The sequence below is a fragment of the Pezoporus occidentalis genome, unplaced genomic scaffold (genome assembly GCF_034315485.1).
Source record: "Pezoporus occidentalis ecotype Australia unplaced genomic scaffold, CSIRO_AGI_Poc_V1 ctg83, whole genome shotgun sequence".
NCBI classification, from domain to species: Eukaryota; Metazoa; Chordata; class Aves; order Psittaciformes; family Psittacidae; genus Pezoporus; species Pezoporus occidentalis.
The window spans coordinates 164,032-184,870 of record NW_026916192.1 but is presented as its reverse complement, the minus strand read 5'-3'; the positions used below and the strand labels follow the sequence as shown (position 1 = coordinate 184,870).

The 20,839-nt window shown below is 48.5% G+C and overlaps 2 protein-coding genes and 1 long non-coding RNA gene across 3 annotated transcripts in view; 2 read left to right on the top strand and 1 right to left on the bottom strand.

The window, feature by feature from the left end:
- Window positions 1-2,869: 2,869 nt before the first annotated feature.
- LOC134156206 (uncharacterized) lies at window positions 2,870-3,920 on the bottom strand. Its single transcript, XR_009961853.1, has 2 exons — window positions 3,722-3,920; window positions 2,870-3,522 (listed from the first exon to the last, which is right to left on the bottom strand). It is a non-coding gene; the product is annotated as an uncharacterized LOC134156206 (long non-coding RNA).
- A 372-nt stretch (window positions 3,921-4,292) lies between these two features.
- Window positions 4,293-14,435, top strand: EDEM2 (ER degradation enhancing alpha-mannosidase like protein 2). Its single transcript, XM_062604034.1, has 11 exons — window positions 4,293-4,440; window positions 4,518-4,628; window positions 4,741-4,780; window positions 5,744-5,849; window positions 7,999-8,124; window positions 8,830-9,041; window positions 10,149-10,290; window positions 10,749-10,873; window positions 11,550-11,694; window positions 12,849-12,970; window positions 13,775-14,435. Exons 1-11 carry the CDS (start codon window positions 4,322-4,324, stop codon window positions 14,264-14,266), a joined length of 1,740 nt encoding a protein of 579 aa, XP_062460018.1. The 5' UTR covers window positions 4,293-4,321; the 3' UTR covers window positions 14,267-14,435.
- Window positions 14,436-17,966: 3,531 nt separating this feature from the next.
- Window positions 17,967-20,839, top strand: part of TRPC4AP (transient receptor potential cation channel subfamily C member 4 associated protein) — a 35,961-nt gene continuing 33,088 nt past the window's right edge. The window contains exon 1 of the mRNA XM_062604113.1: window positions 17,967-18,178. Within this exon, the coding sequence (XP_062460097.1) occupies window positions 18,062-18,178 (117 nt within the window). The 5' untranslated portion in view covers window positions 17,967-18,061. The remainder of the gene's footprint in view (window positions 18,179-20,839) is intronic.

Genomic DNA, 20,839 nt, shown 5'->3' with positions numbered 1-20,839 from the left:
CATCTGTATTCTACAGACACCAATCTTCTGAGCACCTCTAAATCTTCCTGGTAAAAATATATCAAAGCCACAATCCCTATGGGAAATCCAAGCTCAGATAAAGAAAATGAAGCCTCATTCATACACGTGTGGCAGCTTTGGTATCTATCAATGTCAGGTAACATGGGTGCATAAATCCCCATACTAAAAACCAAGTCACATTGATGCAAACTGGGTTTTATTTTTGCTTTCTCACTTGTCAAAATCCCAACATCAAGCCAGACTTGCATAAAACATTCAAACTCTATATAAAGCCACCATTCTTTGGGAATGCAGTACAGACAGCTTCTGCATGGCCCTCTTTGGAAGAGACCTGTTTGGAACGGGAGACCTCACTGCATTAATTCTCTGGCTGCTGCCTACCTACAGTTCCTGCAACTACATTAGTCTGTTAGTTAGTTAGTTAGTTAGTTAGTTAGTTAGTTAGTTAGTTAGTTAGTTAGTTAGTGAAAGAAAAATCATTAAGAGGTTTAAAGAGACTCAGTTGAAGCCAAGGGGTTGAAACTAGATGATATTAAGGTCCTTTCCAACCCTAACTGTTCTATGAATCTAGGCTGGGGTGATGCCACGTCAGCTCTCCCTTTCTCATCTTTTGCTGTTGTTTCTGCCTGCTAAGTGCCCCCTTGGTGAGACCTCCCCTACTCATACTCTCTGCTGGGGGAAGCAGGGCTGTGCAGTGCTGGGACACCTCACCAGTCACCCCTAGGCAGCTGGGAGTCCATCTCTTTCCCGCTTCAATTGCAGCATGGCTAAAAATCACAGCACCGAAAGGAAAGCCACAAATCAGGCAGCCTGTCAGTTTGCTGTGCCTTCTCTTTAGCTGGATTTCTTTTCTCTTTTATTATGTTAGTCAGGTGCTAAACAAATAAAATCAATTCTGAAGTTATAAAAAGCAATTGGAAATGTCTAGTCTTTTAGAGTGAAATCTCGACTGAAGCAGCCCACAGCACTTGGAGGAAAATCAATCATCGTTTCCACCCTGCTGTATGAACTACTAAAATTAAGAATGGATGTTGGGCCGCAAAGGAAAATGATTTCAAGAGAACCACCTTAGCAACAGTTTTCAGTGTTCATAAACCTCCTGCTCACTGTTCCTCTCATCACAAACTCTCACATTCCACCATGAATTATAAATATTAATGTGCAATCCTCATTTACATACAGTTTCCATCTTAATGGCCATCAAAACTGCAAGCAGGGCAACAGCACCACTTATGGTAATAGCAAGTAGTAAACAAGTCCTCAGCCTAAAGATGTCATAAAACCAAGTGTGAACGCCTCTGTAATTACCACCTCTCCCACAGCCAAATGAAACATCCTATTATTTTGCCAGTACAGACACCCTGACAAGCTGGAATGAGGCAGATGAAGCAGCACTTGACTCTGATGCAGCCTAAAACATGTTCTGTCCCTGCATCTTCCGTGATTTATTGCATCAAAGCCTATGTAACTTGTATATTATATGCACAACACAGTAATATTCCTCTAGTATGTGCCACAGCCACACTGAGAAGCACCCTTTCTCCCAATCAATTTCCATGCCAGCAGTTGTATTTGTGTTTATTAATGAACACACAGGTGGTTGCCACACCACTACTGGAAGCTGCTGCATCTCCTATGTTTAGGGACCTTGTAGCAGCTGCAGCAGCACAGACAGGGTGCTCTCCCCTCTGGACACAGGGCAGACAGTTCCCCAGTCCTCAGTGATGGGGCTTGTGGTGGCAACACAAAGTCACCTTGTTTCAGCAGGGCTTGCAATAAACCTGTGGCTATGTCAGGAGGCAGAGGAGCAAGTGATTGGGAGGAAGCAGCCCCGGCTGCCTCCCCAGTCCAGCCCAGGGTGCTCAACCAGAGCTGCATGAAGCGCTCTCACAAACTGCAGCCAGAAACTGCACCAAACACAACCAACACAGTTCTGATCCCGTTGGCTATCCCAGGCACTGCTCAGTTCCTGCAGCAACAATTCCCCGAACCCCAGCCTGGTTTGTGTTGGAAGGGACCTTAAAGCTCATCCAGCTCCAAACCCTGCCACGGGCATGGACACCTTCCACTCGAGCAGCTTGCTCCAAGCCCCTGTGTCCAACCTGCCCTTGAACACTGCCAGGGATGGGGCAGCCACAGCTTCTCTGGGCACCCTGGGCCAGCGCCTCAGCACCCTCCCAGGGAAGAGCTTCTGCCTAAGAGCTCATCTCAGTCTCCCCTCTGGCAGGTTCAAGCCATTCCCCTTGGCCTGTCCCTACAGGCCCTTGTCCAAAGCCCCTCTCCAGGTTCCTTGTAGCCCCTTTAGGCACTGGAGTTCCTCTAAGGTCTCCCCAAAGCCTTCTCTTCTGCAGGCTGAACCAGCCCAGCTCTCTCAGCCTGGCTCCATAGGAGATAAACAATATTAAGAAAGATAAAAAGATAAATTCAGTCCCATTTACACCATCCTCTGCTCATCCCTTGGTTTGGTCTTTGCTATGCCTGGTCTTTGCAGGCTGACAGGAAGCTCTTTCATGATGTACAGCTGATTTTGTTACACTTTGCTACATTCTTCTCCAGGAAAATGTTTTTCAAATGCTTAGAGGGTGCAGGCACTAACGACCGTGCTTCAAGTAGTGCAATTAGTGTCTGCGATGTTGCCCCCAGGAGTCCCCTTCCTCCAATGCCATGATGCCAGGGAACAGACACCGTAGGGCCCTGCCTCTGTCTTGTCCTGGGTTTCTTTCAACTCACGCACTTTATCTGGTTAAAAATACTTGAGTCAACTTTTAGAATGCAATAAGTGACTTTGATAGAGCAGTTGCTGTTCCAGCCGATGGTAAATGACAGTGGTCTAGAACACTGTTAAATATCAGTCTGGAAAATAAACTTTAATAAAAAGCACTCCAGTAATGTACTGTGACAGCTTTTAGTGAAATCAGCTTCAAGAGGCTCATTTTCCCAGGAACACAGTGAGATATACTCCAGCGGCCTTGAGCCATGGAATAAGCAAGCAGACAGCCTTATGATATATGGCCCCAGAAACCTACATTACAGCTGCAGCAAATGAACAATATGCTGAAATTACTCGGTGGCTGTTTATTGCTGCACGGAGCAGAGCTGTGGGCACACACAGGAACACGAGTGTGCACTGACACCTAGTGGGACAGCCCCGGGAGAGGAGCCATGGGGTAAAAAGTGGCTTTTGTCATTAAAGAACATCAACAGCCAGCCCTCCCAGTGCCAAATGCCAGCATGAAATGACAAAGCATTGGGTTATATGCACCCCTTCCTCTCCTGTGAGCAAGCTGGTTTAGTATTGACTTCTGTATGCTGCATCTTTGCCACACAACAGGACTGGCTTATTACTTCTTGTTTCTGCTGTCATGATTCAGTCCCACCTCAATCCTCCTCCCCTACAGGCATGCACGGAGAGAAAAGGAAGGATTCACTGTGGATCAGTTGAAGTCTATAGGTGCAGGTGTAGCAAGGGATGTGCCAACCACTCTGATGTTAAAACGGGACCTGCTGGTTCAAGAGCTGGGTGCTAAAATCAGTGTAATCACATGGGGAGTGTGAGCACAGAAATCCTCCCTGGCTTGAGTCATAGCACTGACATCCCTAGGGACTCACTGCTTTTGCAGGGAACAGGGCTGCTGCGAGCCAGGCTGCCTCAGAGCCCGTCCTGCTGCAACAGTGCATCACACCAGGCTGAGCAGCCCACCTGCACTGCGGAGAGTGACAGCACCACAGAGCTCCATGGGGCAGGCTCACTGCGTTTCCTGAAGCAGGTCTGGATGCACCACACAAAACTGGATTTAAGAGGGGAAAAAGACCAAGAGGATGGTTTGTCAGGAGGACAACCCACAGGCCAGAAACCTCCCAGCTGCTCCTCGAATATCCTGCGCCCTTTCCTGCCCCACTGCCAGAGGAATACACAGGAATGGCGGCAGGAACCGTCTCCTCCTCCCTGGCAGCAGGCACCCCCGCGGTACCACGTCATTACCGCACACATCACCACTACAAGAGCTCCGGTACTTGGATCTATTTCCAGGTCCCAGAGCTGCTGCCACCTCCTCTGCTGCCAGCGCCACAACGCCCGCCCGGGATGCCCGCTGATGCCCGCAGGCTCCCCCGTGCCTGCGATGGGGAGTCCCGGCCATCACCGTCCGGTAACAGCGGGACCGCAGCCCCCCACCGCCCTCCGGCCCGGGACGCGCCGGAACAGGACGCCCAGCCTGAAAGTACTTCCGGCGTCTTGCGCATGCGCTGCCTGCCCCTAGCGCTGCCATTGGCTGTGGCCGGGGCGTACGGCGGTGCCGTTATGGCGGCGCCCGTGCTGCGCTCGCTCGGCTCCCTGCTGTGTCTCTGGGCGCTGTGGCTCCCGGGGCCGCCGGCGGGCTCCGGCGCGGCCGCCCGCGGGCTGGATGTGGCGTCCTACCGGTGAGTGCGGGGCCGGGCGGTGAGGCCGGGCGGCACCGGGCCGCAGCGGGGCTGAGCGCTGTGTGCTTGTGCCGCAGGGAGCGAGTGCGCGCCATGTTCTACCACGCCTACGAGCACTACCTGGAGAGCGCCTTCCCTTACGACGAGCTGCGGCCGCTCACCTGCGACGGGCAGGACACCTGGGGCAGGTAGGGGCCGGGCCGGGGCATCCCCCCCCGCCCGCCCGCCGCGGGGCCGGGCCTGGGCGCCCCGCCGCTGGGCGCTGCCGCCGGGCCTCACCGCGCCTCTCTCCCCGCACAGCTTCTCCCTCACGCTGATCGACGCCCTGGACACGCTGCTAGTGAGTACGGGCTGTCCGCAGCCCCGGGGCCCGGCCTTGTGTGTGCCCGCGGCCTTCAGCCGCTCAAGGTTACTGTCAGCCTCCTTCACACCTGTGTTTTATACGGTAGCACCAGGTCAGTCACTGATTGACCAGGGAGCCTTCACAGTTCACTGTGCTCTGGCTCTGGGCCCCACACCTTCAGACGCGGGGATAAAGACATCCAGTGTGTGTGGAGAAAGCGTTTTGGAATGAGATCAAAGAATCAGCTGGGTTGGAAAAGACCTTTAAGATCATCAAGTCCAACTGTTCCCCAGCACTGCCAAGGCTGCCACTAACCCATGGCACTGAGAGCCTCATCTACATGGCTTGTGAACCAGGGACGGTGACTCCAGCCCTGCCCTGGGCAGCCTGTTCCAATGCCTGAGCACCCTTTGGGGAGGGAATTGCTCCTCATCTCCATCTAAACCTGCCCTGGTGCAGCTTGAGGCCATTTCCTCTTGTCCCATCCCTTGTTCCTTGGGAGCAGATCCCAGCCCCTCCTGGCTCCATCCTCCTGTCAGGTAGTTGTAGGGAGCGATCAGGTCCCCCCTGAGCCTTCTCTTCTCCAGACTGAACCCCCCAGGTCCCTCAGCCGTTCCCCATCACATTTGTGCTCCAGGCCCTGCACCAGCTCCGTTCCCTTCTCTGGCCCTGCTCCAGGACCTCAATGTCTCTCCTGTAGTGAGGGGCCCAGAACTGAACACAGGATTCGAGGTGCGGCATCACCAGCACCCAGTGCAGGGGCACAGTCCCTGCCTTGGCCCTGCTGCCTCACTGGTGCTGGTACAGGCCAGATGAGGCAGGTTATCACTTTTTTAAATGCTCTTTGTAATTAATGATTTCACAAAATTAATAAAACAAACCAACCATTGGTCCCTAACACTGGCTTGCACCTTTGTTTTCCTGCGAGCTCTAAGCCTTGTTCTCTGTTGTTCCCTGTAGATCTTGGGAAACGTTTCTGAGTTCCAGCGAGTCGTTGGTGTGCTGCAGGAAGGGGTGGATTTTGATATTGATGTCAATGCATCTGTCTTTGAAACTAACATTCGAGGTGAGGTGGCCTTTTTCCACAGTGTTCCTGTAGGAGCCTCTGAACTGTACCCAGAGGTCATGTGAGGTGGGGGACAGAGTGAGTTTGTAAATGCAGTGTGAGAGGACACGTACACCAACAGAAAAATCCCAAACAGATGTCACTTCTTTTGGTCTTTGCACGTCAGCTCTTTGCTTCCTGCCTCAGTGCAAACAAGCAGATGTGGCAGTCTCAGTGTGCTGGTCCCAGGTCTGTGGCTCTGAAATAAACATCTTTTCCACTGAAACGCCACAAATTATATCATGGTTTTCCATACTGATTTGAAATAGAGGTTATTAATTTCTTGCTTTAGTGTCATGAGTGAAACTTGACTGTCTTTATTGAAAATCACAAGTCTTGTACCCAATTGAATGCTGAACTCCTTCAGTGCCATCCAACTCAAAAACACTGTCAGGGAACAAAACTGTTAGTTCTGCTTTTTTGTGTTTCTCCTATCAAATATTGCTGAGGCAGTTAGAATCATAGAATCGTTAGGGTTGGAAAGGACCTTAAGATCATCTAGTTCCACCCCCCCTGCCGTGGGCAGGGACACCTTATGCTAAATCATATCACCCAAGGCCTCGTTCAACCTGGTCTTGAACACTGCCAGGGATGGAGCATTCACAACCTCCCTGGGCAACCCATTCCAGTGCCTCACCACCCTAACAGCAAAGAATTTCCTCCTTATATCCAATCTAAACTTCCCCTGTTTAAGTTTTAACCCCTTACCCCTTGTCCTGTCACTACAGTCCCTAATGAAGAGTCCCTCCCCAGCATCCCTGTAGGCCCCCTTCAGATACTGGAAGGCTGCTATGAGGTCTCCATGCAGCTTCTCTTCTCCAGGCTGAACAGCCCCAACTTCCTCAGCCTGTCTTCATACAGGAGGTGCTCCAGTCCCTGATCATCCTCGTGGCCTCCTCTGGACTTGTTCCAACAGTTCCATGTCCTTTTTATGTTGAGGACACCAGAACTGCACACAATGCTCCAGGTGAGGTCTCACAAGAGCAGAGTAGAGGGGCAGGATCACCTCCTTCGCCCTGCTGGTCAGGCTCCTTTTGATGCAGCCCAGGATACGGTTGCTTTCTGGGCTGCAAGCGCACACTGAAGCCAGCTCATGTTCATTTTCTCATTGACCAGCACCCCCAAGTCCTTCTCCGCAGGGCTGCTCTGAATCTCTTCTCTGCCCAACCTGTAGCTGTGCCTGGGATTGCTCCAACCCAGGTGTAGGACCTTGCACTTGGCATGGTTAAACCTCATGAGGTTGGCATCAGCCCCCTCACAAGCGTGTCAAGTTCCCTCTGGATGGCATTCCTTCCCTCCAGGGTATCAACCGAACCACACTGCTTGGTGTCATCGGCAAACTTGCTGAGGGCGCACTCAATCCCACTGTCCATGTCAGCGACGAAGATGTTGAACAAGATTGGTCCCAACACTGATCCCTGAGGGACGCCACTCGTTACTGGTCTCCAGTTCTTGCAGCAGTGTAATTTCTCTGTGCTAACTCTGGCCTGGATGCTTTCTTCCAAGGAATTTAAGATTGTATCACATAAGATGTAATACAGGACACTGTATCACTTTACACATAGTATTAAACTGTCTGGAAGAAATGAAATTCCTCTCTTAGAGGTTCATGTTCAGTATACTGTTAGCTCTCTGATTGCAGGGCAGTGCAGGTGTAGTAGGGCAAGAAGGATCTGATGCTTCTAAACTAATGGAAGAAATAAATCTGCTACCTGTTGTAAACAGGCAGGAAGAAGCAAACCACTCTTCTGTGGCGTGTTGAATCAGCCTGTGTGCTGGCTGTTAAGGATGAGCCATCTCATTTTTCTTCCCCCAGACACTGTCCCTGCATCATGATAAATACAACAGGTATCAGATTTGACTCCTGCCCAGCTTCTTTAATGGGATTCTTTACCCTGAGGGTGGTGAGACAATGAAACAGGTTGCCCAGAGAAATGGTAAATGCTCCATTCCTGGCAGTGTTCAAGGCCAGGTTGGACAGAGCCTTGGGCAACATGGTCTAGGGTGAGATGTCCGTGCTCATGGCAGGGGATTGGAACTGGATAGTCTTAAGGTCCTTTCCAGCCCAAACCACTCTGTGATTCTGTGATTGTTACTGTGCTTCTTCCAGTGGTGGGTGGCCTCCTCTCAGCTCACTTGCTGTCCAAGAAGGCTGGTGTTGAGGTGGAAGTGGGCTGGCCATGCTCTGGGCCTCTCCTGAGAATGGCAGAGGAAGCAGCTCGCAAACTCCTACCAGGTAAGAACTTCTGTTGTCTGTGCCGTGGCTCATGAGGTGACTGGTGTGTTTGGTGAAGGTGGTGCTGCTTGATGAGCATACTCATAAAGGGTTCTGTGTTCCCTAAGCTCAAAGCAAGTTTAGTTTTCTGGGAGAACATTGTGAAGTGCTGGATACCAGTTGGATAAATGCATGCCAAGTGTTATATATGCTTAGAACATCAGTTTGTTTGTTGCTTGTTGAGGGAAAATATATTTAGGATAAAAAATAAAGGCTGTGAAACAGCAGCTTGTAAAGACAATAAGATGCAGCCTTATCTACCCTTTTATGACCTGCTGCTGGGATGTGTCCCTGGTAGCATGGCACTGTTTCCTTGTGTGGTGGGCACCTGGGGCTACCACTCAGCAATCACAAGCTCAGTGTTTGCACTTTGCTGTCCAGTGGGTTAGTTCATTTTGACTACCCTGCTTGTGCTGTAAGAAATACAGGCAGGGATGCAGTCTGCTGCTCTGGGCAGGCTGGAAGGGATCTGCAGTACCTTCCCAGGACTGTGGGTAGCTTGGGGAGCCCCCTCTGCCCCTCCCAGGATCACATTCTACTTCTCATTTCATTCTTTGCAGTTACTGCAGTTGCTTCAGTCCTGCTTCTTGCCTGTGTGCAGTGGAATGTGAGGCACATGTTTGAGAGTGTCAGACAAAAGAGTGAACCCCAAATCTTACGTTTCAGCTTTTCAGACCCCAACTGGGATGCCCTATGGAACAGTGAACTTGCTGCATGGTGTAAATCCTGGGGAGACCCCAGTTACCTGTACTGCTGGAATTGGGACATTTATAGTGGAATTTGCCACTTTAAGCCACCTCACTGGTGATCCAGTGTTTGAGGACATTGCCAGGAAGGCTTTGAAGGCACTGTGGAAGAATCGCTCAGATATTGGGCTGGTGAGTGAAGAATGGACTTTGAATTTGCTGGCTTGCTTCTTGTGTAGCTTTGTGGATGCCTCTCTAAGCATAAAAAAGCATAAAGAAAGAGGAGATGGAACTAGATAAATAACCAGTGCTAAGAACTGGGCTGAAGTCTTGTATTTCACATTGTTCCTGAACACCTGCAGCATCCACATCTCTCCCCAACATTATGCCATTGTTCTGCTCCAGAACAGATCAACACCTCCCACTGGGTATTGCTGGTTTTGTAACAGCAGCTCTAAGATATTAAATGAAAGGTCTGTCTGATGCTTGCTGGGACAATGCCCTACAGAAGAGAATACAAGTATGGCAAGTGCAACAGGATGTTACCAGCCTCTACAGCTTTGGTGGTGTAGGATTAGCCAGAGCTAGAAGTGTTATCTCTGTGTTCAGTCTTCAGCTAATTCTGTAGCTGCTTTTTGAAGCCGTGTGAACTCCTAGTGTTGTGTATGTAAAGAGGAACAGATTTGTTAACATGCTGTATGAAGAAGTGTTTCCTTCTGTTTGCTTTGGCATCTGTTTAGTTTTGGTTTATACCTCTAAGCCTTGTTCAGGAAAGAAACTCAGTAGCTGGTTTTTTTTTCATGCCAAGCAAGTCATGATTGTGTATTTTGTACTCCATCAGCTGGGTCTGTTTCTAGGCTGAAGAGTCCCAGGTGTGAAGGATCTATTTAAATATCAGCATGGCAGCTCTCATGCCTTTGACATCCTTGTTGTCTGTTTCTGGACCTCTTCATCCTTATTTATTCTCTTGTAAGATCAGAATTAGGACCAGTCGCATCACGTTGAAATTGTGCCTTTTTACAGTAGTAGAATGGTGCTTTGGTTTGGCCAGTGCAGTGTTCATATTGGAAGCTTGAAATGGTAAAATTACATTTTCTACAGTTTGTACTTCTCTGATACTGATAAATGTGTCTTGCAATGGAAAAAATACTAGTTGGAATGGCCATTGAATCTGTGAAATAGGCAGTGTAAAGAAAGCTCAAAGGTGTCTTGTGCGGTGGTGGTGTGGGCATTATTGTTTAGCAAATAAGCTTTTTTTTCACCTTAACTCCCGTTTTCGTCCTCCCTTTCCTCTTCCAGGTTGGCAACCACATTGATGTGATAACTGCCAAGTGGGTGGCCCAAGATGCTGGCATTGGGGCAGGAGTGGACTCCTACTTTGAATACCTTGTCAAAGGAGCCATTCTCCTGCAGGACGAGGAGCTGATGTCCATGTTTCTGGGTGAGTAGTTTGTGTCCTGAGTGAAGAGTCCCAGGAATGGCTCCTTGTAAAAATTTTGCATGTGGGACTGTGGAAGATGTAGACTCATAATAGAGTACATTGCCAAGTTGGACAGGGCCTTGGGCAACATGGTCTGGTATGAGGCATCCCTGCCCGTGGCAGAGAGTTTGGAACTGGATGGTCTTAAGGTTCTTTCCAACCCAAACCATTCAGTGATTCTACGATTCAAGACTGTTCCTGAAGCCTTTGTTGTAATAATTTTGAACAGTCTGTGATGACAAAGAGTAACCAAAGTGAGCATCCTGGTTACTCTTTGTCATCACAGACTGTTCAAAATTATTACAACAAAGGCTTCAGGAACAGTCATTTATCATGGCTCAAGTGAAAAAGGGGCTTCTCTTGCTCTTAAGAGATATTTTTGTTGTTGTTGTTACCAACCCCTCTGTGTTTCTCTATAGAATATAACAAAGCTATCAAAAATTACACAAAGTTCGATGACTGGTACCTCTGGGTTCAGATGTACAAAGGAACAGTGTCCATGCCTGTGTTTCAGTCCCTCGAGGCCTACTGGCCAGGCCTACAGGTAGGAGCTGTAATACCATGTGGTGATTTTGTTCATCTGTTTTTAATACAGAAGTTCTGAATAGAACCCTCATCTGTGTTGCTTTAAAAGTTTGGTTTGCTCTCTGGTGAAATCTGCCCTAGTCTGAGCCTGTGGAAGAGCAGATGTTGACTTTATGGTCTATAAAAAGTCTCCCATTAAGCATGACAGGGTAGTTTTGTTGTAGCAAATTCCACTGACAGTGGGCTCATAATCTAGGTGGGAATGTAAGGAAAAAGAAAATCACACCTCTTTTTCCACCACCTCATAAATGCTTTATTTGTATGAATCCTTTCCTGTTCATGGTTTGCTTTCTGATCAGACCAAAGGTCTGGGACTTTATCCCCATTGAAATAGACTGGATGCTGTGATTGACTAAAAGAAATGTTGACTGAATAAACACAACCTTCTATAACTGAAAATCATAGAGACTTCCTATAATTTCAGGTGTGTGGATTGTGATCCAACAGAAAAGCAGCATCTGTCTCCTCTTTAGTCTCAAGACATCATGCCCAAGAATTTGTTACACCCCTCAGACCTGAACGACCCATTTCTGTCACTATCTCTTGCTTCAACTATAGCAGTGTTATTGCATTGATTCCTGTGCTGTTTCTTCTTAACTCAGATGTTGCTTTGCTAATTGTTCCCTCTCTTTCAGAGCCTAATTGGGGATGTAGATAATGCCATGAGAACCTTCCTCAACTACTACACTGTCTGGAAGCAGTTTGGTGGGCTGCCAGAGTTCTACAACATTCCCCAGGGCTACACAGTGGACAAGAGGGAAGGATATCCACTCAGGCCTGGTAAGCAGAAGTGAAATCAAAAGGAACACAGAATGCTGCTCTTGCTCTGGTGGTACAATCAGATGTTACCTACCCCCTAAAAGTTCCTCCCTAGTTTTGCTTTGACTTAGTTCCTGCATGTGTTTTACCAGTGATCTCCATAGTCAAAGCCCTTCACACAGGCAGGTCTGCATTTAGAGGAAGCAAACCATAGTGTTACTATATGAATGGGGCATGTTAATGAGCTGGGTTCCCAGTGTAGGTTTTGACATGTGTAAGTGTTAGATTGTTCAACATGGGATGCATGCAAAATGTTGATGTGACTGCTTGTGTTCTTCATATTTAGGAAGTGAAAGTGAGTATGGACAGACCACTAGTTCTGCTGAGTTCCCGAAATAAACCAGTTCTATTTGCACCAGTAAAGCTCAGCTTAATATATATATAATTAATATATTATTAATATAATACAAATATAATTATATAATTATAATGTATAATATTGTATATTATAATGTATAATTGTATATAGTATTATTAACGTTATATATATTCTTAATATATATGTTAATATCTATAATAGGATTGTTTGTTGTCTGTAATAGTACAGTGACATAATCTGAGTAATTAATTTTCTTTAGAGCTGAGTGTTCAGGTGACATCTACATTCATAGAATCCCAGACTTCTAATGTATTATAGCATCCCAGTTTCTTTAGTATATAAACACATCACAGTGCATACATTGCCTGTATAGAGTATTTCCACAATGCTTGCTTAGTGGTGTTTTAGATACCCAGTTTGAGGCTTACAATATTAAAAATTGCATTTTTGGGGGTTGAATTTCTTCATCATTCTTTCTAGAAGCATCTTTCTTCTCTTCCTTTGACATCTGAGTTCTAATCTTACTCTCTTTTACTACCCTCCCACTCCCTGAATGTGGGAGGGGAGCATTATTCACTCTTACCTGAGCTGATGCAATCTGATTACAGTGAATTTCTTTGTAGCACATCCTCAGGAGAAGCAAATGCTTTGAGCCAGGGGAGACACAAAGTAAGCTGCACTGTTCACCTCAGCATCCTGAAGCAGTGTTTAGAAAGTAGTAAAAGGAATATCTCTTCTTCCCTGTGTCCATGGCTTGCTAATGTTGATGCTTGCAAATGTCTGGGGTTTTTTTCAGAGCTGATTGAGAGCGCGATGTATCTGTACCGTGCTACAAGAGATCCCACACTCTTGGAACTGGGAAGGGATGCAGTGGAGTCAATAGAGAAAATCAGCAAGGTGGACTGTGGATTTGCAACTGTAAGTGTTAAATCAACTGCTGAGTCAGCTGAATGGCTGTGAAACATCAGCTTTCAGAAAGTGTTCTCAGAAATGATACTTTGCCATTGAGGCAAGTGATTGCTTTAGTTGAAACATGATTTTGTTTTCAAACAAGCACCTTGTATTTCTCTCAAGCTGACCTGGTAATGGCTGCTCCTGTTTCTGGTGAACAGTGGCTGAATTCTGGCATGGGCAGCAGGAGCCCAAGCATGAGAAAACATCAGCAGCTTCTCATGCCTCTTGTATCTTTCTAGCTACTCGGTGCTCCACCCAGCAGGAAGGCTCATGTGCAGGCTTTGCCTGCCAGTTGTGTGGTTGTGATTTCCCACTGTGCCTTGAAAATCTGATCAAACACAAGGGAACTGCAGGGTGTGATTTCTCTGAAATCATTCAGTGGAAGATTTCAAGCTCTATTTTACAAAAACCTCCATATAAATATTGGGAATTAAGCTTTGTGGTTGGGAAGTAGGTAAAAGCCTTATGTTGTGGGCTTTTTTGGTAGGGAAAATGATGGGAAGCTTCCTCCCTCTTCTCCTCCTTGCCCAGTTAGGAAATGCATTTCTCCTGCTTGCTTATTTCCTGCTCCTTATTACTAGACTGTGCTAATTCCACACATCTGGAACCTTGTTGCTGTGTTTGCATACATCTGTTTAAAATACAGGGTGAATTTGTGCCATCCTGTGCTGTTTAACTGAAATGTATTGCTGGTTTTACTTTTTCCCCTCAGTTCATGGCTTACTGAATTCAATATTACTGTAACCCACGGTATTTCTTCTCCCATAGATCAAAGACTTGCGGGATCACAGGCTGGATAATCGCATGGAATCCTTCTTTTTGGCTGAAACAATCAAATACTTGTACTTGCTCTTTGACCCAGACAACTTCATTCACAATGATGGATCAGACTTTGATGTGGTGATTACACCATATGGGGAATGCATCTTGAATGCTGGAGGATACATCTTCAACACTGAAGCTCATCCCATCGACCCTGCTGCCCTGCACTGCTGCAGGAAGCGTAAGGAAGAGCAGTGGGAGGTGGAGGATTTGATGCGGGAATTCTACTCACTGAAGAAACCCAAGAAATTTACTTTAAAAAGAGCTTCCACCCATGGTGAAGGGGAAGGTGCAAAAGACCCTGAAGATGCTTCATCAGAGAAAGGTAGAGAGAAGAGGAACTCCAAGAAGAGCTCACACTCCCTTCTGAGTTGCCCCAGTCAGTCTTTTAACTCTAAGCTTGCAGTACTGGGACAGGTCTTCCTGGATAACACCTGATTCTGTTTTCCTCATCAATTTAAATTATTGAACTTGAGTCAGACTCTGGGAATATACTTTTTTAGTTTCATAATGGAAAGTGTTGTACCTCACAATGTGAATTTTATTAGGAAGTGAAGCAGCTTCCCATTAAATTCTGCTGCTGCATTCATCAGATGTGATTCAGGTACTCAGCTGTTACTGCCTATCTCAAACCAATTCGTTGCCTGAATAGCAGGTTCAATAAGTCCAAGTGCAAGGTCCTGCCCCTGGGTCAGGGCAATCCCCAGCACAAACACAGGCTGGGAGAGACTGGATGGAACAGCTCTGAGAAGGACTTGGGGGTGTTGCGTGAGGAGAAGCTCCCCATGACCCGGTTGAAGTGTGTGCTTGAGCCCAGACCCCCCTCCCCGTGCTGAGCTGCAGCCCCAGAGTGTGAGCAGCAGCTCAGGGAGGGGATTAGATAATAGGCAGGAGCTCTTCCCTGTGAGGGTGCTGAGGCGCTGGCCCAGGGTGCCCAGAGAAGCTGTGGCTGCCCCATCCCTGGCAGTGTTCAAGGGCAGGTTGGACACAGGGGCTTGGAGCAAGCTGCTCTAGTGGAAGGTGTCCCTGCCCATGGCAGGGTGTTAGAATTGGGTGAGCTTTAAGGTCCCTTCCAATACAAACCATGCTGGGATTCATTCCATTCTATGATGATTCCATTGTGAGTTTGAAGTTTTACAGGCTTATGCAGAATCGACACTTTGCTCTATAAAAATGAGCCTGAGCAGTTGCCTGTTATAAGGGGAAAAGCAGGGAGCACAAGGTGTATCTTCACCTTTGAGCCTTTAAGTCTCTTCTGTGATGTGCTCCACCTTTTTTCTTTGGCCTCTTCAGGAACATGTGATTTACCTGAGAGATTGACCAGCTAAAAAAACTTGAGTTTGAGGTGGTTCCTGTCTGTCAAGCTGAAGGATGCTGTGAGGGGAGGACAGCACTGGCAACATAGTGAAGTTCTTGGTGCTTCCATGTCTATAACCAGTGTGGGTCAGTACTAACTGCCTGAAACCAGTTTAATAAATGTCCAGGTAGTGTCATCTGCAAACTGGGGTGGAGTGTGGACTAGCAGAGGTTTGGTTTACTGTGCAGTGGAGCTTGCTTCCTTCTTACAGAATCTAACACACTTTTCCTATGACATTTCCCCATTTCCTTCCTCTTTCGAACTTCCCTTTGGTCCTTACTTGTATAACTCCGAATCAGCCAACTCAGTGGGTGAAGTTAGCCTCAGGGTGCAGCAGGCAGTGAGAGAGTTCCCATGACCCTTCTTATGGAAACTTATTTCTTAAGAGGTGAAATGCATGAAACCTCTTGGATTTCAGCTGACCTGACAAATCCAAACCTTTAAATGTGATATTAGTGTCTTTTTGACAGATGTATGCAAGGATCCAACACTGGTGTTACAAAGAGGTTTTCTTTCTAAAGAGAGGGAAAAAAGGTGGGGCAGAAAAGTGATGAACTTTCTTCAAGCCTGCTGGGAAGTGAGGAGTTGGAGCAGGCACAAACAAGCTACATTCAGTATCAGAACCAAAGGGCCTTAGAAGGTAAGACCTATCCTTAGCACGGTGGGAGTTGAAAGAACTCATCTCTCCACAGTTACTGTCTTACTGTGAGTAATCAGATGGACCTTGGTTGGTGCTATGGATGGGTGAGTCAGAATAACACAAGACAGCCTTAATTTTGGTTTGGTCCAGTATTTGGGAGCTACTACCTTCTTACTAAGACTTTCTTTTCACTAAACCGACTTTCTTAGGCTCCTCTAGTAAGCCTTTTCTGTAAATGGAAAACTGTGTCATGTTAACAGAACGTAGAGGAGCTTTGTCAGGAACCCAAGATGAGAGGTATGTTAAACACATATGGGTAGTGGCAGCTTTGAATGGTTTCCAAATGAGGCAGATCAGGGCTCAGGAGGTCCTACCTCCAGTGCATACTTGTGGCATCTCTCAGAGGCTGGAAAGATACTACAGGCTTTGCTTGGGTGGAGAAAGATAGAAGACAGAACCCAAATTTAGCATGTACTGTTGATGCCATACTTAAAACTGTGGTGGTGTTTTTCTCCACCCCCAGCATCTTGCAAAGCCCGAAACTTCAGGCTGGATTTTCTGAGGTATTTCAAAAGCAATTGTTGGGATGTGGAGAGGCTGTGGGTTGGTGAAAGGTCAAACCAGCGTCTTGTGAAATACTATTTTAATGGAGCTAACAAAGGAAAAAGAAGAAGTCAGAACTTTGTATGAATTGCTGTCAATGGCAAAAAAAACCACCCATACCAAAAAGCAAAGGGGGCAGTGTGACAGGAGTCCCTAGGAGAAGGGACTGAGAGCAGCCGTTTGTATCTGAGGCAGCATGAGCAGGCAAGTGAACAGATTGCCATGTGTGCATTTCTTCAGCTGCAGTGCTTAGTGGCTGTGAGCAGCAGTTTATCCAGACAGCAAGTCATCCATTAGCACATCTTGCTTTTTACAATTAAAACTGTGATCATCATCAGGCCCACGCATTATTCATGGTGGGGAGAAGGGCTGGAAGATGGGATGCTGTAAAACTTTCAAGTACATCACCTGAGAGCCATCGCAGTAGCACGGGCTAGAGGGTGCTCTAAAGCATCATGTAAATCACTACTGTCATTCTTGAATTCTGTTGTCCCTTGTACAATGAAAGGGATAATAAAATGGGATATAAACCAAGATCTGTGTTTTAAGTGATTTTGGGTGCCTACACTGTATGTTCCCTGTTGTCTCACCAGCCACCAGAGCTGGGCTGGCAACAGCAGCCCTAAGACTCTAGAGCCAGCCAGCAGCAGTGAGGGAGGAGAGTGGCTGCTGGTCACCATTATGTCTTTGGGACTACCATCACCTTTTGGGTCCCTGGAGCTGCTGCCTGCATGTTAGTCCAGAACTTGGAGCCCAGACCTTATCCCCGTGTGCTGGGCTGCACCCCCAGAGCATGAGCAACAGAGCAGGGAGGGGATCCTGACCCTCTGCTGTGCTCTGGGGAGAACCCCTCGCAGTCCTGGTCCAGCACTGGGGCAGCAGCACAAGAGGGACCTGGAGCTGCTGGAGCAAGGCCAGAGGAGGCCATGGAGATGCTGCAAGGGCTGGAGCAGCTCTGCTCTGGAGCCAGGCTGAGAGAGCTGGGCTGGGGCAGCTTGGAGAAGAGAAGGCTCCTGAAGGGGAGGCCTTAGAGCAGCTCCAGTGCCTAAAGGGGCTGCAGGAAACCTGGAGAGGGGCTTGGGACAAGGGCCTGTAGGGACAGGCCAAGGGGAATGGCTTTAACCTGCCAGAGGGGAGACTGAGATGAGCTCTTAGGCAGAAGCTCTTCCCTGTGAGGGTGCTGAGGCGCTGGCCCAGGGTGCCCAGAGAAGCTGTGGCTGCCCCATCCCTGGCAGTGTTCAAGGCCAGGTTGGACACAGGGGCTTGGAGCAAGCTGCTCTAGTGGAAGGTGTCCCTGCCCGTGGCAGGGGTTGGAACTGGAGGAGCTTTGAGGTCCCTTCCAACACAAACCAGGCTGGGATTCTGTGACCGTGCTCCACAGTGCCTACTCCCCCAGTGCTGTGTTTCCCGCTGGGGTTTATTCCCCCCCGCAGCCATTTACACCGCTCTGCTCCCCCCGCGCGCCCCTCCCCTTCCCGGCAGCCCCGCGCCCTCATTGGACTACATTTCCCAGCGTCCCCCGCAGCGCGCAGGGCTCTGCCGGGACTGGGTCCCTGCTCCCGCCCCGTACAAAGCACCTCCCGGAGCGGGGGGGACGCTTCATGTTTGTGTGCGCCCGAGCACCGCGGCGGACATGGCGGAGGCGGCGGGGGGCCCCAGGCCCGGCAGAGCCCGCGCGGCGCCCACCAACATACTGCAGCAGCTGCGGTACGGGCAGCTCAGCGGCTGCGGCCTGACGCGGGGGACGCAGGTACGGGGTGTGGGGGGGCGGCACCTGGGCCGGGCGGGGGGGCCCGGAGCACGGCGGGGGCTCCCCGGGCCCGGCGTGGCGGGGGGCTCCCGCTGGGCTGGCCGAGGCCTGGCGGACCCCCTGCCCTCAGCACACCCCCTGCACGCGGCAGGGCCTGCAGAGCCGCCTGCTCCGGCCCGCGAGGCCCCGCTCCGTCTGGGGTTGGGAGCGGGTGTTTAGCGGCCTCTCGGCGGCGCTGAGCCCCGGCCTGGCGCTGTCAGGTCTCCGCTGGAGCTCGGAGGCCGGGAGGAGCCCGGCGGGGCCTGCTGCCGAGCCTGCTTGGAGCCCAGCCTTTCCTGTGCTGCCCCGCCGCGGTCCTGGCCGAATCCTCCCCTTGCAGCCTGACGTGGTGCGGAGGAGGAGGAGGAGGATGCCCCCGTGCCTTCGTGCCCCTTGTTCCCCTTCCCGTCTTTGGTCTCGCTATAAGAAGGGCTGTGGAGCAGGGCAGGCCTGTGCCATGCTGCGAGAGAGTCGGCCTCCCCTCTTGCTTTGGTTGGAGATAGAGGTTGTGGCTTCCCCCGAAAAGAAGCTTTGCTCATAACCGTGATAACACTGCGTCAGACTTAAGGTGTGTTTGATGGACAGAGGCAACCTGATGATACTAGAGCTCAAGAGGCACTTTAGCTCTGAAATGGGGTAGGTTTTATGTTAATGATTTTACATAAAACTGTTCCAGGTCTGTTTCAAATTTGTCATCTTTCCCAGCTGATGATGCTGGGGAATTACTAAGAAATGAAAACTTGCTACTGAGGCTTGTGCTATCATGTGCTTATGCTGGCTCTTTTAAGAAGCTGTTCATGGATAATGGAGTATTCATTTCGTTTTGTGAAGAGTAATTGGCATTTGTTTTACAGATTAATTCTGGAATGGTGCAGAGACTTGGGAAGCAAAGTGTGGGATAAAGAACTTGCATTCGAATGGCGATTTATTGAGCCAAAGTATCTTCAGAGAGTTGAAATGGCATTAAAAATGGGTTACCACTCTCTTAAGTGCTTTTTACTAGTGCAGGCAACAGTATGTTCCTTGATTAACAAGGAGTGTGAGCAATTGCAAAGGGGGGACTTGGTCAACATGAATGCCCACACCTCCTTCTGTAGCTGAGGAGGTGAAAAAGCTTTTAGACACTCTTTTGTCCTCACTCTGCTGCTTGCTCTGATAGTTTGACTAAGGCTTAAGAGAGAGCAAACCATTTGCATGAATTTAAACCTGATGAAGTGTCCTTTGAAGGAAGTTATTTCAGTGGAGTTGTTCTGCAGGGCATGCAGACAGAGCAGCATGTTGTCTCGCCAACTCGCCTGTCCACTTCTATGCTCTTTCTCACTCCCCCTACAGCAGCAGCAATTTAAGTCGGATAAACCTGTAGCACTGTTGTGCACCAACTTGGATCTGTTAGGATGGTACCTCCACTCTTTAGTTTGCTTGAGAAATGCAGTGTGGTCCCCTGTTTTAGTTGGGGGGTTTGTTAAATCTTGGGAATCACTGCCAAAGCAGTGACCAGGCTTTAACAGGAAGTGAGGAAACTTCTGGTTATCTCCTCCTCCTTCTCATAATGCCCAAGTTTGGGATGGGGTTTTCTTGTTGCAAGGGCTTGGTTTGGTTTACTCTATAGATTTCAGTATCAATGTGCTGCTCTCAGATACTTCAAGCTTGGACACTGAGGGCTCCCAGTGCTTCATAAATGCTGTTTTCAAATCACTTAAACTAAGAGGGAATGACAAGAACTCCCTGAATGATTCTGAACTTAGTAAATGACATGTCTCTGTACTTCTGCCTCGAAGCAATTTTTTGTTTGTATGTGATCTAAATATAAAACATTTTAATGTAACTTTTAAAGTAGTAGGAGGCAGGTTTGGGTGCTTATCTTTATGAAGTTCTATTTTTGATCAGAAAGTGCACAGTTTTCATGCAGTTGGCTCCTCAGCAGCGGTACTGTAGCTTGTGCTTCAGTTTATCAACTCACTTGCTCCTGAAAAGCATGAGAACAGATCAGGTTTCCAAGCTGCTGCGTTGGGGTTTAGAACAAGCTGGGAGAATGTCCTTCGGGCTCTGTCTTCCTGTTCTTTGCGAGGAAGTTCTGGGGCATATGCTGCATGGACTGCATACACTGCTGGTATTCCAAGAGAAGAAACCATTTTCAGGCTGTTAATTCAGAGATATTAGGAAGCATGGTTCCTTGCTGAGGTGCCTGCCAGCTGAGGAGTGTTTTCCCACAATGTTCATATAATAGAATGTTTTGTGTTGGAAGGGACCTTAAAGCTCGTCCAGTTCCAATTCCCCGCCACGGGCAGGGACATCTTCCACTAGAGCAGGTTGCTCCAAGCCCCATGTCGTGACTGTATTTCAGCATCTGATCTCTGGGGGACAGTCAGAACGCTTCTGTGATCAGCAGTGGCATTTGTTCTTAAGCAGGACTTTGTATACTATTTTTAGGTGAACTCAAGATCAATTTTTGTGTGAGGAAAGCAGAGGCTTATCTCTGAATGGGTGAGGTTCATTGTTGGCAGACCCGTATCTGGAAGTCCCATCAGTCTGATCATACAGGAACATAATAGTATTTTTGACGTCAACAGCCACCTGAATATCTGGCAGTTTTGAGGCCAGTTAAATCTCCAAACTCTGGAT